The 19,489-nt window shown below is 48.6% G+C and overlaps 1 protein-coding gene across 5 annotated transcripts in view; it reads left to right on the plus strand.

Moving 5' to 3' along the window:
• Positions 1–19,489, plus strand: part of ZFHX3 (zinc finger homeobox 3) — a 90,892-nt gene that overhangs the window by 45,656 nt on the left and 25,747 nt on the right. For 2 of the 5 annotated variants that reach the window (XM_039331076.1, XM_039331077.1), the window contains exons 3-4: positions 1,817–2,313; positions 8,383–8,614. In XM_039331076.1, the coding sequence (XP_039187010.1) occupies positions 1,817–2,313; positions 8,383–8,614 (729 nt within the window). Of the gene's footprint in view, positions 1–1,816; positions 2,314–8,382; positions 8,615–8,857; positions 8,877–19,489 lie in introns of those variants that run through there. The other 3 variants (XM_039331079.1, XM_039331080.1, XM_039331085.1) reach the window with 2 other exon arrangements.

The raw sequence follows: 19,489 nt of genomic DNA on the forward strand, positions 1-19,489 counted from the left end.
ACTCACTTCTCCTGGGTAACAGAGCCCCTGCTCTGAAACAGGCAGGGGGCAAAGCATGGATCCTGAGGTCCGCAAGCCTTTCGTTTTCCCTTCCTGAGCTTGAAATCTCAAGATCCCTTCCTTGGAGAAGAGAGGACAGTCAGGAAGCTGCACTGCCCTTCCTTAAATAAGCTCCCTTGTCCTAGCCTCTTGGACAATTCCAGCCAATGGTCGCAACCTTTGCTAAGGTGGAGGCCAGGGCTCTCTGGAGAGGGAGAACAGAAGGATATCCTATATTCCAGAAGGCGCCTCAGGGCTGGCGAGGAGAGGAAGGGACCACCCCCCCCCCGAACTCAGGCGTTCGCTTTCCCGGTTGGAAGGGGGGGACATACATGTGCATGAGACCCCAGGAGGCCCCTGGAACCAAACACAAATGGGCGCTTCTCTTGGGAGGTTTTCTTTCAGGGCCATCCGAGGGCTGTCCAGGGAAGGAGGAGGCTGCCCCATGGAAAGGCGGGGAGGAGCCATCCTCTTCTGGGGACCTTGCCAGGGCACGGGGATTGTTGGGGCTGCTTTCTGTTTTATCCTTCACTTGGCAGCCTGCTCCTGTCTGCCCAGTGCCAAGGAAGCCCAATGCACCTGCATGGAGCCCCTTAGTTGGCACCAATTTTGCTTTGGGCTCCTCCCCTCTGTGGCCCATGGTGGCCTGGATCTGATGCCGCTTCCCCATCTCTGTGCCCCACTTCAGAGAGGCTGCCTTTTCTCCAGAGCCTGCGATAGTCGGTTCGCATCAACGCATAATTTCACTCTTTTGCTGTGGAACTCTCTGGTTCAAAGATCGCCATAGGTTTCACCTGGTGAGGCTGAGAAATGGGAAAGGTTTGGGAGAAAATTGCACGCTGTAGCCTCAGAGGACTTCAGGAGTTGCTTTCCTGCTTGAGAAACCTGATGTCTGTCTCCCATGGAGCCCTCCATCTGGAAGAGGCTGTAGGCTCAGCCCAGCCTGCTCAGCTCAGGAATCCAGATGAAAGCCTCCACAGCAGTGGTCGTTAGTAGAACTATTATTTCCTACAATTGGGGAATTGCATTTCTAATTTATGTAGTATCAAGAGGATGGATGCCTTGATGCCCGTCCAAAAAGCAATGAGGAAGAAAATGGCAAAGTGCTTCATCATGTGTTTAATCAACTATGATCTTTGTTAGATGGGAAAATAGGAATAGAATAAAAACTAAAACAGAAACTGTATAGTAAACAAATGCTATTAATTGAACTTGAAGAGATGTGGGGATGTCAGCATGATCACACAGAACAAAACAACAGGCATCCTGTACTACATGGCGTGTTTGTGTGGGCCACGTCCACAGGAGATGCTGAATAGCCCCACGGGGTGGAATGTTAACAGGCAACCCCGGGGCCAAGAGGAATGCAAGAAGAGATGGTGATACTGGTCTGAAAGTGCTACACAGCACCTTGGTATTTTTGAAATGACTCCAGCTATTCTGGTTTCACATTTATTTGTGCCCTTTGGAAACTCTTACTACACTGTCCCGATTAGTGAAGCCAGCATAGTCTCGGCTCCTGAGCCCAAGCCTTAGCCCAGCCCCCAGCCTTGTGGACTTCAGAGATCCTGCTTCCCAGCAAAGTTCTGAGGGTGGGGGACAGGCGTACGCTTCAGGAGCTCCTGGGTTACATTGTGATGGGAGAGCCGAGCATGTGGGGAGTTACCCATTCATGCTCCAGCTGGGTCAGACTCCTGCACTGGAGCTGAGAGCTGAGAGTCCACTGGAAGTGGGTATGGGAGCCTCTCTGACTTGCCTTTCTTCTCTCTCTGCACAGTGGGAGGAGAGATTCCTCTGGACCCACGGCTCGGGGGAGGGCAGCTAGTGTCCGAGGAGCTCATGAACCTGGGAGAGACCTTTGCCCAGACCAGCGACCCCTCCCTGAAGCTATTCCAGTGCTCTGTGTGCAACAAGTTCACCACCGACACCTTGGACCTTCTGGGGCTGCACCTGAAGGCTGAGCGGGGCCTGCCCGAGGAGGAATGGAAGGGGGTTGTGGGGGAGGCCTACCAATGCAAGCTGTGCCATTACAGCACACAGCTCAAGGCCAACTTCCAGCTGCACTGCAAGACCGAGAAGCACCTGCAGAAGTACCAGCTGCTGGCGCACATCAAGGAGGGTGGCAAGACCAACGAGTGGCATCTCAAGTGCGTGGCAATCGGGAATCCAGTGCACTTAAAGTGCAACGCCTGTGACTATTATACCAACAGCCTGGAGAAGCTGCGCTTTCACACCAGCAATTCCAGGCACGAGGCTAGCCTGAAGCTGTACAAGGTGAGGCGGTAGGGGGGCCACAGGATAGGTGGGCCTGCGGGTGGGCTCCAGCCAGTAGGCACCACTTCTCACCATTGCCTACTGAGGCTCTTGGCCCATGTCCTGGGTGGGCTGCTCTCCAGTCTCTGCAGACTGTTTGACAGAAGTCAGCAGCAAGTGAGTGCCGGTGGGACGGGCAGCGCAGTCCAGATCCATATTGCCATTTGCACATGTAGCACAGCAAGCCAGAGGGTAGCCCCACTTTGTATCCCACGTTGTCTGTCCTGGGCAATGCTGACAGTCTGACCTCATTTCATCCTCTGTCTCCCAGGCTGCCTCACTCAAGGCAGGGCTGCAAGGCCCTCGGGATGGGCCCTGGGGCCGTCTAGGGTACTGCTGTCCCCAAGGCCGATTAGGGCCATTGAAGGGCAACACTCTCCCTTGTCCACTGGGTCTGGCTGCAGCTCCCCCCCCCCCTCTGCCTGCCTGCAGTAAAGAGTCCTTTCCCTGGTGTGGCAGAATTGCTCCAGACGCTTGTATTGATTTTCCCTGGACTCAGAGCTTCACCTTTTTCTCTAATCATCCCGTAATGGCTTTAGTATGAACAATCGGGCACCACCTGCGATAAATCTAAGCGGCAGCCTTGCTCCCCAGACACGTCGTCTTCCGGGCTTTGGCCTCCTGCGCTCCTGGTTTCCAGCCCTTCCTTCCTACTCTCCTCCCTTCCCCTCCAGAGGCTGCCTCTGTCTCTGGAGTTCAGCCCGCCCGCCCCCAGAGGCAGTCTAGGTTTTGAAAGCCAAGCAGGCTTCTCTGAGGATGATGGGCCTGCGTGCATCTTCTGTGAGCCGGAGTGAGGGGGTCCCAGAGCCCCTCCCTTGTGTTGCCAGAGGTTTCACCTGCTGGTTCCTGCTTCTTGATGGGAGCAAGGAGGTGGTTCTGGATGCAACTGCCCCTTTTCTTTCTGTGGGGCAGCCCTGCTGGGTGCTGTCTGCCTGTGGCGTGGTGAGCAGCAGACTGGCCTGGTATGGGACCTGGCCCGGTAGGTTCCTTGGCCCCAGCCCTACTCTCCTTGGCGGAGGCCCTTGGGACATTCCTCTCCTCTGGCTAACCTCATTCCTTTTCCTGGCACTTGCCTAATTAGTTTAGAGTGCAGCTAACTGGGTGTAATCCAGCTCTTGCTTCTCGGAGGGAGAAAATCCTCCCCAGACGCTGGCCGGGTGAGAGAGCACCAGGCTTGCCAGGCCACCGTCATTCTCCTTTCTTCCTGTTGCTCCCTGGCCTCCAGGTACCACACAGATGAAATGCAATGTGTGCCATCCTGCCTTCAGTGGCTGGCAGTGCTCCAGAAATATTCAGTGTGAGGAAAACAGCCCTGGGAGCCCCTTCCCCCTGGCCCATTGTTTCTGGCACCATTCTCCCTGGCAGAAAAAGTGGGGGAGAGGCCTTTTGGGGGGGGGAGTTCCTGGCTGGAGTGGACTCTTGACTCCTTTCCCAAGAAAGCTGGGTCAGTTTGCTTTGCTTTGGCCCTGGGGCTTTTTGTAAATTAGTTTTATTACTCCCCACTAATAAGACAGAATAAAATACAGAAACAAAGTATTGTTGATGTAACTTCAGCATGAATCATCATAATGTTGAATGAAGAAAAGACAGCTATATAATTATTTTGCAGATAGACCAAATAAAAAATCCTGCCCATTTCCCACCCAATAGAAGTTGCTCAGATGCAGCCAGCTCCCCACCTGAAACAATTCTTGGTGTGGTGGAACTGCGGGGCTGGAGAGGGGCTGGAGACCAACTCACTGCTTGAGGTCAGATTTGCCCTGTTAGATTTTAAGCAATGGTGATCAACAGTGGTGATCCTTGCTCATCTCAGTGAGAGGATTCACTTTTTGCTTCCTGACAAAAGGGAGATTTCCTCCATCGAGAGGGTTCGTGTTTTGCAGCTCATGAATCCAACAGGTGTGCGTTGTCCATATCACATTATTTGGACAGCCAGCATGGATCTTGGTCTGGGGAAGAGGCTCCCTTTTCAGGCCCTCCCCTCCCCCCCCCCGTCCTCGGACAGGTGCTGAGACGGAATAAAAGTCCGTTGCCTCCTGTTTCCACAAGAAACAAGCAGATAACACTTCCAGCAGATCATGTCATGTTCTTCTCCTACAGTTGATACAGAGAAGCACCTTTCCTTGATCTCAAAGGCACCATGTTGCTAGCCAAGAACCTGGTCAGTGCCAATTGATAACTGGTGTTCAGATCGTGGCTGCCACAGTTGAAGTCATTTCAAGGAAGAGAAAGGTCCTGCTGCTTAGAACGGGGGGGGGGGCTGATGAAAGGGGCAGAGGGTTCAATTGATGGCTAGGGTCTGCCGGGGGCTGAATTTTTGGTCCACATATCTCAGCAAAGTTTAGGTTCTCATTCTGCCCAGCACCCTTTTCCTGAGAAATGCTGGGTGCTAGGTCTTTTGAGAGCTGGTAGGAAAAAGAGCTGGTAAGGGAGTGGGAATTTTACTCCTTTCAGGCCAGCTCATCCTCACTGATGTTCAGCCAAATGGGTGTTTTTAAATATCGTATGCTTGAGATACAACTATCCTTTATTTTATTTACTTTTTTATGCAATGTCACACTTCCATTCACCATGTATTCTCAAGGCTGTTTGATTACAGAACTACTATATCCTGCCACAGGCTGTTGCTGTAGGAATTTAAGGCAGTTCACGCAATTGTTTGTAATTATAACTGATAATTCTTATTTCAGGCAAAGAATTAAGCTGCATGCAACCAGCTGGTAAACCTGACAAAATAGTTGCTATATGGAGATAAGTCTCCTTGAAGGGGAATTGTCCATCTCTAAAAGAAAAGAATATAAGTAGCTTAGGGTTCAACTCTCTAGAATCCTTGGTGTTCTCTGAGCTTGGTTGTTTGCTTGCAGACATTTTACTACCCAACTAGGTAACAATATCAGTGTTAGATAATTTTAATTTCTCTATTGATGAAAAAATAAATCAGAAGCTCTCACAGTTGACTGCATTTAGCTGATTCAAAATAACTTCTTTATATTCATATAAAAATATTTACAATACCATACATTCTTCTTTACAGCAACATAGCTCAATTGAAGACTTCTTACAGAAAGATACAGAGACAGACCTGAGACTGGAAATCCAGCTCCTAACTCAATACTCTTTTGCACAGACTCAGTAGCACTTTCTTCCCACTGGCTGACTGAGTTACCACATGACTCTTCCTGCTCATGAATATTCCAACAATCAGTGTGAGTGAGTATGGGGTATGTTTACATACAGTAACTTGCCATTGCAGTTTCAGTGGAGATGTGGTTTTCTCCTTGGTGGTTCCTTGATTGGGGAATTGTTTCCTGTGTGATTGTTTATCTGATGTTCATCCCCATTTATTTGGATATTGGCTGTTGGAAAGGATGTGTTCTGATCTTTTTGTTTCTTTCTTAGTTTTTTTTTTATTGTCCCTTTTGAATGGTGTATCACTAGCAGGCAAGCTACTGTATATAAATAGGGACCAAACCCCATATTCATTCACACTGATGATGTTATCTAGTTGGGTAATGAAATGTCTACAAGCAAACAGCCAAGCTCATTGGGTCTCCTGTCGCTTGGGATGATCGATGCGGAGCTTGGCCAGGACCCTCCAGCCTGCCTCGGTTGGGCCTTCCTGCTGTCCCTGGAGAGGGTCTTTACTGCCCTCGGCATTTGCCTACAGGGCAGCCTCGTTAAGGGTTGATCTGCTTAGTTGGCCTGCTGAAGCTGGCTCTTGCCTCCCTGGGGGCTGTAGCCCCTCCTCATTAAGCTGGTTGGGGCTATTGATTGGGCATTTGTGTTTGGAAGAGTCTTACTTACTCCATGCATTATCTTGACAGATTGATCAGACCTGATTGAGAACCTCTTAAAGGAACGAACAGCTATAATGGGAAAGTTGGACTCTGTCATCCGTTAGGGTGATTCTGGAGCGAGAGGAACAAGGCTGACATCTTGGAGCAATTGTATTTACAATTAACATGGCTGAAAACGATTGCCTCTATTGATCCCTCCTTCCTGCAATTACAGCCCCATTGTTTACATTCCAGCACTTCAGTTATAAAAAGGAAATTCAATAATTATTGCATTATTTAAAGTTAAAGTGCCACAGAGTTTGCTGGCTGTGCTTGCTGCTTGATTTAACATTCAGTAAAATCTATGCTGAGCTTTCCATCTTGAGGCTGAGCAATGCAGGCTTTTAATGAGGCTTGGAAGGTGGAGCAAAATCCCACAGCCAGTTATTGGTGGGGAATGGGAGAGGGATTCAAATCCAGGTCTGATGACTGCAAGACTTGGAGCAAAACAGGGGGGGGGGGAAAGTGGCCGGTGCTGATCTGGGAGGGGTCTGGGGGGAGGGCCTCACCCATGAGTGTCTTGGCATGCTACCACCCTCCTGTTTCACTGAGAGTGAGGGAGAAGGGGGGCCTCTGCCTTGCTACTGCACCGGTTGTGTGTGGAAGAAATCTAAACTTCTGTGAAATCGATCACCGCCACCTGTAGCAAATGTGCCAGCCTGCCTGCCTGGCTTCTGTCCTCTGCCTCTCCTTTTAGGTGGCCACTTGTTTGAGAATCAGCTCTTCTGCCTCCTCTGAGCTCCAGCTGAAGCCGCCTGCTTGCAGGGTGCCCAGCCCTCCCTTTCTCTGCTCTCACCTGAGCTACCTAGACTGGCATGAGACCCTCGGATGAGGGGAAGAGCAAAGGTGTCAAAGACTGATCTGTGGCAGAAAATCCCTCTTCTGGGCAGTAAGACTGCAGCCTCTTTCATGATAACCGCTGCCCCTTTCCTCTGCCCCGTGGTAGGGATGACCCTGAGGAGAGTTGGTAGCTTCTTTGCCCCTCCTGGGGTGTCGTTGGGTGATTGCAGGTAATTGCCATTTCTGAGAATATCAGGTGCCGTGAAGAGAGGTTGCTGTCACCCTGCCCCGTGCCACAATCTCTCTTGAATGAGTGGTCTTGAGGGGGACAGGGTGGTTTGCAGAAACATCATTCAGATCAGATGGACTTTGATCTATCTGATCCAGCTCGAAAAGTGAAGGGATCCAGATTTACATTCTGTATATGAAAACCCCCCTCTTGGGAACTTCTGACTGGGAGCTTCTCCGGAGGAAGCAATACGGCCGTCCAGATTGAAGAAGGTGATCATCCTGTCCTGTTGCTTGGAGTTTCCTAATGACCCGCAGAAGGCATAATAGATTCTTGGGGGGGGGGTTCTTTTGTAACAATAAAGCTATTTTAGTGGTTTCCGGATGGAGTTCAGTCCCAAAGAGCACGGATGCTGTCTTCTAGTGGAGAATTGTTGATTTCTTTTTTACTTGCTCATTTCCTCCAAAAGTAGCCTACATAATTTTGTGTTTGGTGTGTGTATATAGACCACACAAAACAAATATTTAGTGACAAGCAACCTGCCTCTCATCCATCTTGTGTCAGTAGATGGGTGAGAGGGATGTTAACTGGAGGATGGGCTAAGGGGCCTGGCCTGGCGACACCAAGTAGAGCTTCTGAGGAGCAGCGCTTTGTGCCATCTGAAGCTGGGTGCTGTGCCAGCCAGGGTAGCAGCAAGGAAATAGGGCTTTCTCCCATCTTCTCCTTCATCGCTGCCCTGTTTCCTTCCACATCTCAAGCGTCTGATCCAGAGACGAAAGGGCTGCTTTCAAAGTGGGTGGATTGGAAACCAACCAGGTTTTTCCTTAGGAACCAGTTGCTTTATTAGATGAACAAAGTAGTTCTGGTCCAGAGACTCCTTTTTCTCAATAAGGTAGCTATTAGATAGAACAGCATTATCCTGCTGAGAACTCTCAAATGACTTCTAGTAAGTGTGAGCATGGATGTGACTTCAGGATGAGTTTGGAAGCAAGTATCTCTTGAAAGTAGAAGACTTACATCTTGCTTGTCGAAGATGGGACTGTTTTTCCCAAGATGCCGTTGCAGTGCTAAGAGGGAAAAAGGGGCACGGGGAATCTGGAAGTTGAGATCCAGATTCCAGAGGGAGCTTAGTGGTTCCTCTGCTTCTCACCTGGGGGTGGGTTTGTTTTATGCTTCTCTCTGTAGCACCTTCAGAACCACGAGAGCGGACTGGAGGGGGACGGCTGTTTCTACCACTGCGTCCTCTGCAACTACTCCACCAAGGCCAAGCTCAATCTTATTCAGCATGTACGTTCCATGAAGCACCAGCGAACCGAAAGTTTTCGAAAGTTGAAGTGCTTGCAGAAAACCCTTCCTGAGGAAGAGGAGGACCTGGGCCAAATCTTCACCATCCAGCAGTGCCCAGCTACTGACACTGGTGAGTGACCTTCCTGACCAGCAGATTGTAGTCATGCTCCCATTGCATGTGGTGGAATTCCAGTGATGTGCGTGTTTCATTTAGGCAAGAAGCTGGTGTATCTCCCTTTAACATTGCACGTGGCTGATACCGATGAGATTTCTGATCTGTCCAGAGCAATCGGATGTTTCCACCAATTCTGGAGTCTGAACCTGTCTGGTGCAGGGAGCCTGATTCTAGCAACCAGTGATTTCCAAAGGTCTCAGCTGCAGTCCGGTCGAAGGTGCTCAACACAGTCGTTTGGGCAGGGGTCCAGCTTGGTTTGTGTTGATAATGCCTTTTGCAGGCATTGTTGGCAATGATGATAAGGATGGCTCGGGCCCTTCTGCAGAAGCCGGAGTGTGTGAGAGAGAGAGGGCCCCTTGCCTCATGGCCTCCTTGGCAGCTTCTAGGAAAGCTGCATGCAGCCCAAAGGCTTCTGATTCTTTCCCCGAGAGAAATCAGATTTCTCTCAGATGAGATGCATCAAGGCGTTTGGTCAGCAAGGAGACAAAAAGAAATGGTGAATGAGAATTTGGGAATACTTTGGGAAATATTTAGTGCCTTGCCATAAAATCAAGGAGAAATGAAGAGATCTTGGTGGGGTGCTTACTTTAAGACTGCCCTCATATGGTCTCTCCTGTGCTCCCTGTCTGAGTAGGACAGGCTGCCTCCCATCAGTGGAGGATTTCAAGGAGAGTTTGGACAGACTTTTGTCCAGAATAGTATGGGGCCGTCTTGGGGACCTGCTCCGCCTGTTGCCCTTTTCCCCTCCTTTGGGTTTCCCTCCCTCCATAATTCTGTGTTTTAGCTTTGAAGTACCTTGATGCAGAGAAAACATTTGACAAATAAATTGGCTTGAATTATGAAATGTTTTGCATGAATATGGATTTGAAAGGTGATTGCTGAATGTGGTAAGAATGGTATATGATAGGAATAAAATATACTGTACATGAGAACAAATGGAATGCTTAGCAAACGGTCTAGGCAAGCGGGCAAGCAGAGGTGATAATTCCCCCTTTTCTCGTATATTAGTATAAAGAATATTTTTGGTGTTACTTTTGAATGTAGATAATGTCATGTTGGTAGTTGAAAATCCAAACATTTTGCAGCATATGTTAGGACGCCTACTATTTTCTGCTTCTTTTCTGTGATCATATAAACATGGCTTATCTCAAAAGATGGTGGGTATGTATATATGTAGTTATTTAACACTGTTCCATATTTTGAAGTGTTTTCTTTCCATTTTGAACTTGCTAAGCAGTATTTACAAAATAACAAAATAACAGAGTTGGGAGCATTCTTGGAGGTCTTCTAGTCCAACCCCCTGCTCAAGCAGGAAGCCCCTTTCATACCATTTCAGACAAATAGTTGTCCAATCTCTTCTTTAAAACCTCCAACGATGGAGCACCTACAACTTCTGGAGGGAAGCCGTTCCACTGATTGGTTGTTCTAATCAGTTGTCAGCAAGTTTCTCCTTAGTTCTAGGTTGCTTCTCTCCTTGATTAGTTTCCATCTGTTGCTTCTTGTCCTGCTTTCAGGGGCCTTGGAGGAGAAGTCGACCCCTCTTCTCTGTGGCAGCCCCTGAGATATTGGAAGACTGAGCGGTGCATTCAGGTCCTGTTGGGACTCGGTACCAGGATCCAGCAGGCCGGGTTTCCGTGCAGGACTCTCCACCCTAGGCCAGTTCTGGCCTTGCCTGCCAGGAGCAGGAGGGCTGGGCTTCCTTCCTGGACCCCCCTTGGCCTTAGCCTTGGCCTCAGCCCGGCTGTCTATGGACATTCCCCCAGGGAAGCCAGGAAAGGCATGGGGGGCTTTCCTGGACTGCAGGCCTGAAACAAGGCTGGGGAAGTGAAGGAACGTGAGTGAGTGAGCTTCCTCAATTTTTTTGACTAGTGGTTTGGATGTGGGTGCATGCACACACACACGCTAGTGTATGCCAAATTACCACCAGTAGCCAGGAGGAAATGTCTCAATCAGAGTTCCTCTCCTGTCTTTTGACTGCCTGATACAGAATTGGGCAGGGGGAGAGAAAACAAGAGGCAAGAGGGGAAGCAGGATTCCAGGCACTTCCTGTTCTCTCCTCTCTGTTTCTTCCTCCTCTGGGCCATCCCTGCTAGGCCGAGAGCCCCAGGTCCAGGTCCAGAAGTCTTGCTTCTCTAAGGCTTCCCTTGGATTGTGTTGATTGAGAGTCAGTCCCTGCGCTGGGCTGGGCAAACGTGTTGCTGGTCGTTCCCCTGGGCAGCCAGGTCACCCCCTCCACTGCAGAAGGAACAGGCTGAGCAGAGGGAGCAAGGCGAGTCTACCATGGGGCAGCCGCAGGGTCCCAGCCCCAAGGAAGGGGCTAGTGGGTCAGGGAGGAGGAGGAGGAGGCAGCAGCGGCCCTAGTTGCTCCTTCCCAGGCTTGTCCTCATCAGCTCCTGTCACCCATGAAGCAGCAAAAGAGGAAGCTGGAGCTGTTGACTTGCCCCAGAGCTGTATCTGCCACCCAGATGGAAAGCCAGCTGCCCAATTTCGGGGCTGGGAAACCTGGCAGTGAGTGGGGGTCCCTCTGCCGGCCACAGCCACACAGTTCATGGGCTGCTCTCCCTGTTGGGCTTGGGCTGAAAGGAACAGAGGAGTTGGGGAAGGACACCCAGCCCTCCTTTCAGCTCTCAGCCCTCCTTTCTGCCAAACAGTGCCCTGGGAATAACAGACATGATAGCTTGGGGATGGGGGGATAACAGTGGAGTGGGCCTCCTCCTCTATGCCACAGGATAAGAATGAAGCAGGCATCTCACCTGTTAAGGTAGGCATGATTACAGTAAGTCGCTGGGTAAATACTGCCTGCCTTTCTCAAAATGGCAGCACTGCCAGCATCTTCTGGGTAGAGCAGCTGACAGATGGACTGCAGATCATCAGAGTTTCTGAAGCAGACAATGAAACAAGGGTGGGTTCCCCAGATGCAGCTGGGGCTGCAAAAAGCTGGAGGGTGCAAGGATTATTAACTTCTCGCGGTGGGCTCCTTGAAGTAAGTCTGGTCCTTCAAAACTGGGCAGAAAAAACCAAAACCCAAAAAGTTGCCTAAAACCATGAAATGGGCGTCATACACACACACACACACATACACAAACAAACAAACAAGACATTTGGGGTGATGTAAGCCTCCTTTAATTTCTACCTACTGGGAGATCTCGGCCTCCACAGTATAGTACGCACTGCACCGAAGAAGGTTCCCTTCCACACTAATTGGGGTGGGTTGGTTGAGGTTGCAGCTGGGGAGTCTGCTTTGAAAGAAGTGGTTGGCTATGGTTTTTTGGCCCTTCCACTTTGTCTGGCTGATGATTCCTCCGCTCTCAGCTGCTGGCTGGGTTGTGGCCTTTGTGGTCAGGCAACAGTCTTAATCCCAGTGTGCTTTTGCGGAAGGCTGTGCACCTGTTTGGGTCCAGGGGTGCAGCTGGGTGGAGCCCATTTGGGTGAGAGGACTACCCCCTTGGCCACGCCTGGTCATGGAGGGAGAAGAGGAGGAGGAGATTGAGGCTTGGCCTCTAGGGTGGCTGAAATGGGGTGAGCCCCAACTGAGGCTCTTTGGAGCAGGCATGAACATCACAGGAGATGGGAAAGGGCAGCCATGCCCAACAGCCATAGCCAGTAGAGATCCTCTGGTTGGGATAGCTGGGTGGCTTGCAGAGTTTGGATAAATTTGGCTGCTCCGGCTCTGAAGGGAGCCAGAAGGGCTACATGATGGGAAAGGAGGACTCCTTCTGAAAGGGCCAGAGGATCTGCTGGGTGTTCTGGTGCACTTGAGTCCTTCTGTGGGGACAGAGGTTTCCCGTGAAAACTTCACTCGATGGTGTTTAGGAATTGCTTCAGGCTTCATTATTGGCTGCTAAAGGGGTGGGAGACCCTCTATGGTTTTCTAGGCAACACTACAGCCAGGAAGGGACTTCAAGAAAGGGATAGGGAGTATTGCTGTAATTCCATCCAAATTTGTTTCCCTAAAATTAATTAGTAAACAGTTTCATTTTTCAAGTTACTTCAGCCCCCGTCTCTTCTGTCCATCTTTGGTTGCCCTAAGAAAACAGGGCAGTCATAGCTGCTGCCTCAACTTCTCTGAGTCTCCATCTCCCCCCCCCCCCCCCGATCTGTGCACATCAAGTACCCCCACCCCCGGGGAGGTCTGTGTAGCACATTTTTGCTTCCTCTCCACATGTTGATTGTAGATGAATCCAGATTGCAAGAAGAGGGTTTGGACCTAAAAAATACCTCATGCTCGGAGGTTTGTTTCTAAATGCCTTTACGATTATAAGCTAAGTGTACCTTAATATTTGTGTTTTCTTCATCATTCCTAGTCAAATTTATTACATTAGATCAAATCAGTTTGGAATATTGAAATATTTTCAGGGAAAATGTCTGATAATTTTTTCTGAAAAATTATAACTTACATATACATTTTATCTTTCAAATGTCAGTGATGTGTTTTAGTAATCATTTCTTTCAAATTAGAGAGATCTCTATGTTCACTTTTATAAATCTAGCTGTATCATTTTTATCAGTTTACATAAAAGTATAGATCCTGATGGTGATTCTTCAGGAAGGGAAGGAAAATGGAATTGCTGTGGATAGTTCAAGAAAACATCAACCTAAGTATGGGCAAGATGACCCTCTTGAAGATTTTTCTGGCTGCAGCCCAGCCAATTGCAGATGGCCTGGTCAGTTTGACCTGAAGGAAGCCAGCTGGTTACCTTTGAGGCTGAGCCTTCTGTCAGTTTCTATTTGGGGAGGACTGCTACCTTAAGGTCAGCCCTCCCGAGAGGCAGGAATCCCCTTGGTTAGTCAGAATAAGGAGGGATTGGGACTGCCCAGGGTTGCATGCCCCTGCACATTCATGGTGACCCCTTTTTTAGCTTATGCAACCCAGCAAATTCTGCTAAGAGTTTCACTTTTAAGGTGTAGTCATGCAGACATAACTTCAGAAAGTTGCAAATCTCTGAGCAATTTTGTGAGCATTAAAAATGTCCTCTTTGCCAGAAAGGTCATTCATAACTTGGCTGCACTGCTGATGTACAGTCAGTGATATTGATTGATTAATGTATAAAAAGCACCAAAAGCATTTGCTTCTATGAAAGAGAATAAAGTGCAGGCGAGTGTCTCTTTATTTTCACCTCATCCTTTTGTTTCAAGGACATCCACACACACCCTCTTTTTTTGTGTTACCGGCTTCGTTTAAGGGGATACAAAAAGCCAGTTTCTGCCAAGTAATGCATTCACAAAAGGAACATTGATTTGCATCAGTGTCGTTTGAGTTACCCTTGCAATGAAGTGCCTCTCGTCTCAACCCTTCTGATCCTCACAGGCAAACCAAGCCACGCAAACCGCCCCAATGTGCTCAGTTTAGAAATGGCTGCGGGTGGGGCATCAATGGGGCTCCTGCCATTCCCTGTGGCAGCTGGGCTTCCCAGCAGGGAAGGAGGGGCCATTCTGTCCCACAGGGGAGATTTGTTGGCCTTGTGGGGACAGGGAGGCCTGGGCTGCTTCCTACCAGGGTGGCCTGGCTTATCTGAGTGAGGAGGCTCTGAAGTATGGCAGCCCCATCTTTTGGCCTGCATGGGCTACACTGAGTGAAGAGGAACTGTCTTGGGCCTCATATAGAATATATAATATAGTAAATGTGTATAAATAACGAACTTTCTTTATTTTTTAATATTTTTTGTGATTTTGTGGAGCCGCATGACAAGATGTCCAGGGCCACATGCAGCCTGTGGGTGGTGGGTTGGAGAAGCCTACTGTAGAGCTCATACAGGCTCATTTGGGGTCAAAAGAAACATATTGGATAATATTTATTTATATCTCAAATTTAGAAAACAGCCCATTTCTCGCACAAAATGACTCTGGACAGTGTACAAATAAAATATAAAACATAAAAACTATATCTAAATATTAGAAGACAAGGTAGATAAACTTCAAGGTTAAAAAGATGGGAGGCTGGGATGGGAGGATGGAAGGTGCTTGCATGCACTCGTGAGCCCCGAGCAAGTCGGCAGAGACAAGTCTTTAGATGTTTCCAAAAGGCCAGGTGAGTGGGAACCCACGTCACCTCTTGTGGGGTGGGAGGGGTGGGGAGTGGCAGCAGAGTGCGTTCCTTGTAGTTGTCCAGCTTGGCTCAAGGAGGCTGTGGCCCCTCCTAAGGAGCAGGAAAGAGCAGGGGTTTCTTTTTCTTCCAAAAACGGACAGGCAGCTCTGCCTTTGCAACAGAGAGTACAAGAGGAGCAAGGGGCTTGAGGGGGGGGGCCTGTCACTGCATGTGTTGGCAGATGGGTTTGCAAGGCCGGCCACTGATCTGGCCAACTATCCCTTCCATGGTCTTAAGGGTAGAAGTTCACTCCTACCAAAACAAGCTCAGAAATGACTTTGTCCAAGGATTGACAAGGGCCCAAGACTGTCCTTTTCCCATATGCTCTACAGCAGGGGTCCCCAATGCCCAGGTCGTAGCCTGGTACCGGGCTGCTTGCCTGTTGCTTGGGCAGAACCATCCCCTTTCCCTGTCCACTGCCCTTCCGCAACACCAGAAAGGTTGGGGACCGCTGCTCTACAATACTGCAGTGAAAGCGGGGGTGGGTGGTGGGGGGGATGTTGACTGCGCAAGGCCTTCCTCCCACTTCATTGCACTGAGCAAGCCGGAATGCTTATTCCTGGCAGAGTTCAAGTTTTGAAAGCAAACAGAACTCTGCCATAGTAAAGTCCCAGCAAATTCTTCTTTGCTGTTTTTTGTGGACTTTATTCTCTTGTTTTGAGATTTGTCATTCAGTTGTCATGAAGCAGTTTCTTGACAACTGAATGTACTTGCTTATTATTCCTGCTACCCCTGGTACTCTATATGTAGCTGTAGGGGCACACTCCCCCCATATCAGAGATGTGCTCCTGCCAAAGTACGCTAAGTGGTTGCATTAATCCAATTAATACTAAATTATGCAATTTTGTGCAATATTTCAGATAGTGTATATTTTGAGAATATATAATTCATGGGTTCCTGTTAGTAAGAGAAAACATTGCACTATGAAAAGGAGTCCATTAGAGAGAGAGAGAGAGAGAGAGAATGCATGAAAGGAATGCATTGCGTAGGCGCCCTTAAATGGTTTGCACTGGAACAAACACAGAATGTCAAGAAAACAGAGATTCTGTGCCCCAAATGCCCTGTTGAGATCAGTGCTCCTGACATACCTATGATGCTGGGCCTTAATTCCAAACTTCTTAAGTGAGGTTGGTTTGTTTTTTAATGAAAGGGGCAGAAGGAGAAGAAAGTTCAGCCAAGTGATGAGAAATGGAAGTGAGTGCGAAGTTACCTGCAGTGTCTGGCAGGGCCAGTGAGAGGGGTGGGACTATTAGGAGATGCAAGCAAAGCTTATTTTTTGAACTCGGGAACGTTCTGGATGCCTTTAATAGGGAAACAGCCATTCCCTGAATGTTAATGGTGGTTGTCAAATTGCAGGAGTGCCAAAGTGCAGAAGATTTGGTTGGTCTTTTAGTAGTGAATTGCCCTCCACTTTGCAGAACATTGGCATTTGTAGTAACCAAGGATCGGGGTCTCAGTCCCTCGCCCATCTGCACAGCTGTGGAGAAGAGAAGAGGCTCCATCTCTCTGTTGCTACCTTTGTGCCAGAGAAGAAATTGCTGGAAGCCATGGACATCAAATGCTTAATTGCTCTGCTGACTTCTGTTCCCTTCCAGGCTTGAACACGTGCAGGGGCTGCTGGCTGCTCACAGCCAAGCCTTTTCTGCTATTTTTAACTGCTGCTGTGCTTTGCAAAAGTCAGGCAGCCTCCCTTCCTGGATGCAGCTAGCAAGGCAGAGGAGGGAAGAGTTGGGAGTTCCTTGGGTCAATTAGGTGGGCCTCTTGGTTTGGCCAGGGATGTGCGATTGCTCGGCTGCTCCTGGCTTCTGCTGGGTCTCTTTTTCTCCACTAGCCCTTACTGTGGCCCACGTGCCTTGTCTCCCTTCCCTAACTTAGATGCGTTTCTTCCTTTCTGAGTTACCAGCATGCATCTGGAATGTGAAATCCAAGAACCAGATCTCAGAAATTTCAGAATAAAATAGAAGTAAACTCTGCTTGAAAACACTTTAGTAGGAAAGCTAGGCTAATTGTAAATCAATGAGTCTTAAAATGCAGCATTGATCTCCAGTTAGAAGTTTGAAAGGGAAAGCGGTAATTACTGTGCTCCAAAGGTAGCTTCTTCAGTCATAGGCTCTGGGCAGACAGAAGGCTCACTAGAGGTGGCATGATGATGGAATTGGGATAATTAACTTAGAAACCGCTTTTAGGATATTACAGGGACTAGAGTCTCCCCTGTTTCATGAATTATCTGCAGTCAGATGTTGCTGCCTGTCTGGGTGTTTCAGGACTCCCGCCCTACTGGAGAACGGAGTGTGAGTTTAGAGCAGGATGACTGCCAGCCTTCCCCGATCCTGTTTGCCTACAAGGCTTCTGGTTCTCTCCTCTCTGCCTGGCCCATCTGACGCCCAGCCCTGGGGTTTTGCAGATAGTGGGCCTACGAAACCAGGAACCAGCAAGGGTGGCGCTCAGGAAGGAAATCTGGCCCCTTAGCCAGACAGGATGCAGTGGGTTGCTTCCTCTCACTCTCATGAAAAAAGACCCCTTGTTTTGCAGAGAGAAAGGAGGTTGACCGAGGGATTTGTGTCAGGCATATCAGAATGAGGCTCCTTTGGAAAAGCATTGCTTAACTCTGGCTTCAACTCCTAACAAGCAGGAGAGCGAATGGCAGCTGGTGGCCAGGAATTGATTATGCTAATTGATATGCCAATAAAAGAACTTGTTACATCTGCCATTGGTTAAGCTACCTAACAAGTCTTGCTAATCAATGAAACTAATAAAGAGTTTGTCCATTAATGGGAAACATGGTAATTAACACTATTCGTAGACCAATTAACTGAACCAATTAGGCGGTGGTCCGTAGCAAAGGTTAGTGTCAGCTGCTTAGGGCTCTTGTTGTACATCCACATCAGTCCTAGAAACAAGGACTGGCAAGTTGCAGAAGACTGGAGTGGAAGGCCTGCTTGGAAGAGACGGCCCCTCTGCCCATCCAGGGAGGGTGGCTACAGCAGAAGGCCTAACAGTGCTGGGCAAAAGTTGATTTGAATTGCTCCTCCTGCCTTTTCAGAGTTAATGGAATCTTTGTCAGGATCAGGTTGGCCAAACACAATAAGAAGCAGAGGGAGCCAATGCCTGGGGGCCCAGGCTTTCCCAGTGTACAGTATACGCAGTCTCCTTAAGCCCTACCCGTTTTCCAGGTTATGCTAACATATCTAATGCCCTTAAGACCATTTGCACTCCACCTTTTGTATCCTCATGTCAAGCTCTTGGCAGCCCCTTAAAATCAAAAAAGAACTGTAGAGTCCTTGATGCTTTCTGAACTTGGCTGTTTTCTTGTAGATGATTCATTGCCCGACTGGATAACATTCCCAGTGCACTGATAATGTTACCTAGTCAGGTATTGAAATGTCTGAAAGCAAACAACCCAGCTCAGAGAGCATCAAGGATTCCACAATTCGACTCTGGACTATAAACATTTTCTTCTGTTGGAACCAAAAATAAGTTTTTCAATCACCTTTAACCAGATTTATTGAAAGGGAAAATATTTTGCCTTTAGAACATTTGGCAAGCGGCCTGTCTTGAGGACCCTGATATACACCGATCATTCTACCAAAGAATCTTAGTGACTCCATACAAGGAAGAGAAAGGCCACTTTATGGCTGTTTCCTCATTTGTGACTTAGAGCCTCTTATTACAGGGGTTCTCAACCTTTTCTTCACCATGGAAACCCCCCTTTAAATACCTTTTGTGGCCACAGACCCACAAGACTTAACTCAAGATTTAAATCACATTTCTTCAAGCCTTTGCGAACCCCTTGTGATGACATTGCGGGTCTCCAGCATCTGAGGACCATAGGTTGAGAACCACTATCTTATATTATTATCCACCTACACTGTGGTGTGGTAATTCTAATTAATTTTATAACAATACAATGATAGTTGTGTAACTTGAGAAGACACTGGGAAACCAGCTTATATTTTATAGGCATACTGATAGAATTTCATTTATAGTGAGTTTCAAAGACTTTATTGAAGCCTTAGTGCTTTACATTGTGTTCCAGTGTAAGGTGTCTGAGCTGCTTAAGCCGTTTATTCGGAAGGGATCATTATCACACACTGATTTATGCATTCCCTTGGACCAAGGAGGGCACTTCCATGAGGGCAGTTCACCGCTTCCCACCACTGGGTTTCCCGACATGGCTGTAGATAAAAAGTAAGTCTATGAATGGGTGGTGGGTGCCACTCTTAAGCTACCAACCTTCCTGCTTAAGGGGAATTTGATATCATAAGCTGATAGTTTCCATGGGGCCAATGGATCAAGATAGATAGAAAACCCTCCAATCTTCAGGTCTAGATATAGCAAATAAAACACCGCTCTGAGAATGGACAGGTGTGAGCAGAGCCATTTGTCTTTGTCAGAAATAAGAGAATGAAGGAGCTTCCGGTGGGAGGCGACGGCGATGGCGGCTAGCTTTTAGCCGTCCAGCTGGGGAAGTGTCAGAGCCGCGGAGCGCAGCGCGCATCAGCTGGCCCGCGGCTCGGAAATCCCTTCCCGGGCAAAGGGAAGGGATAGAGAACGCAAGAGTAGAGGTAGAACCCCTGAACCCCCTCTGGATTTATTTCTAGAGGGGGTGAAAGGAGTGTTCCCTCGGAGCTCTTGCTGATCTCCGCCTCCCAGCTGTTTTTGCTTCCTTGGAAGCAAAAGAAACCGCCGCTTCTATCTCCGTGTTTACAGCATTTTGGTGAGTAATTTTTAAACGGACGGAGCAG

Source organism: Crotalus tigris, unplaced genomic scaffold (genome assembly GCF_016545835.1).
Source record: "Crotalus tigris isolate CLP2741 ecotype Arizona unplaced genomic scaffold, ASM1654583v1 scf7180000024433.2000942, whole genome shotgun sequence".
Taxonomy (NCBI): Eukaryota; Metazoa; Chordata; class Lepidosauria; order Squamata; family Viperidae; genus Crotalus; species Crotalus tigris.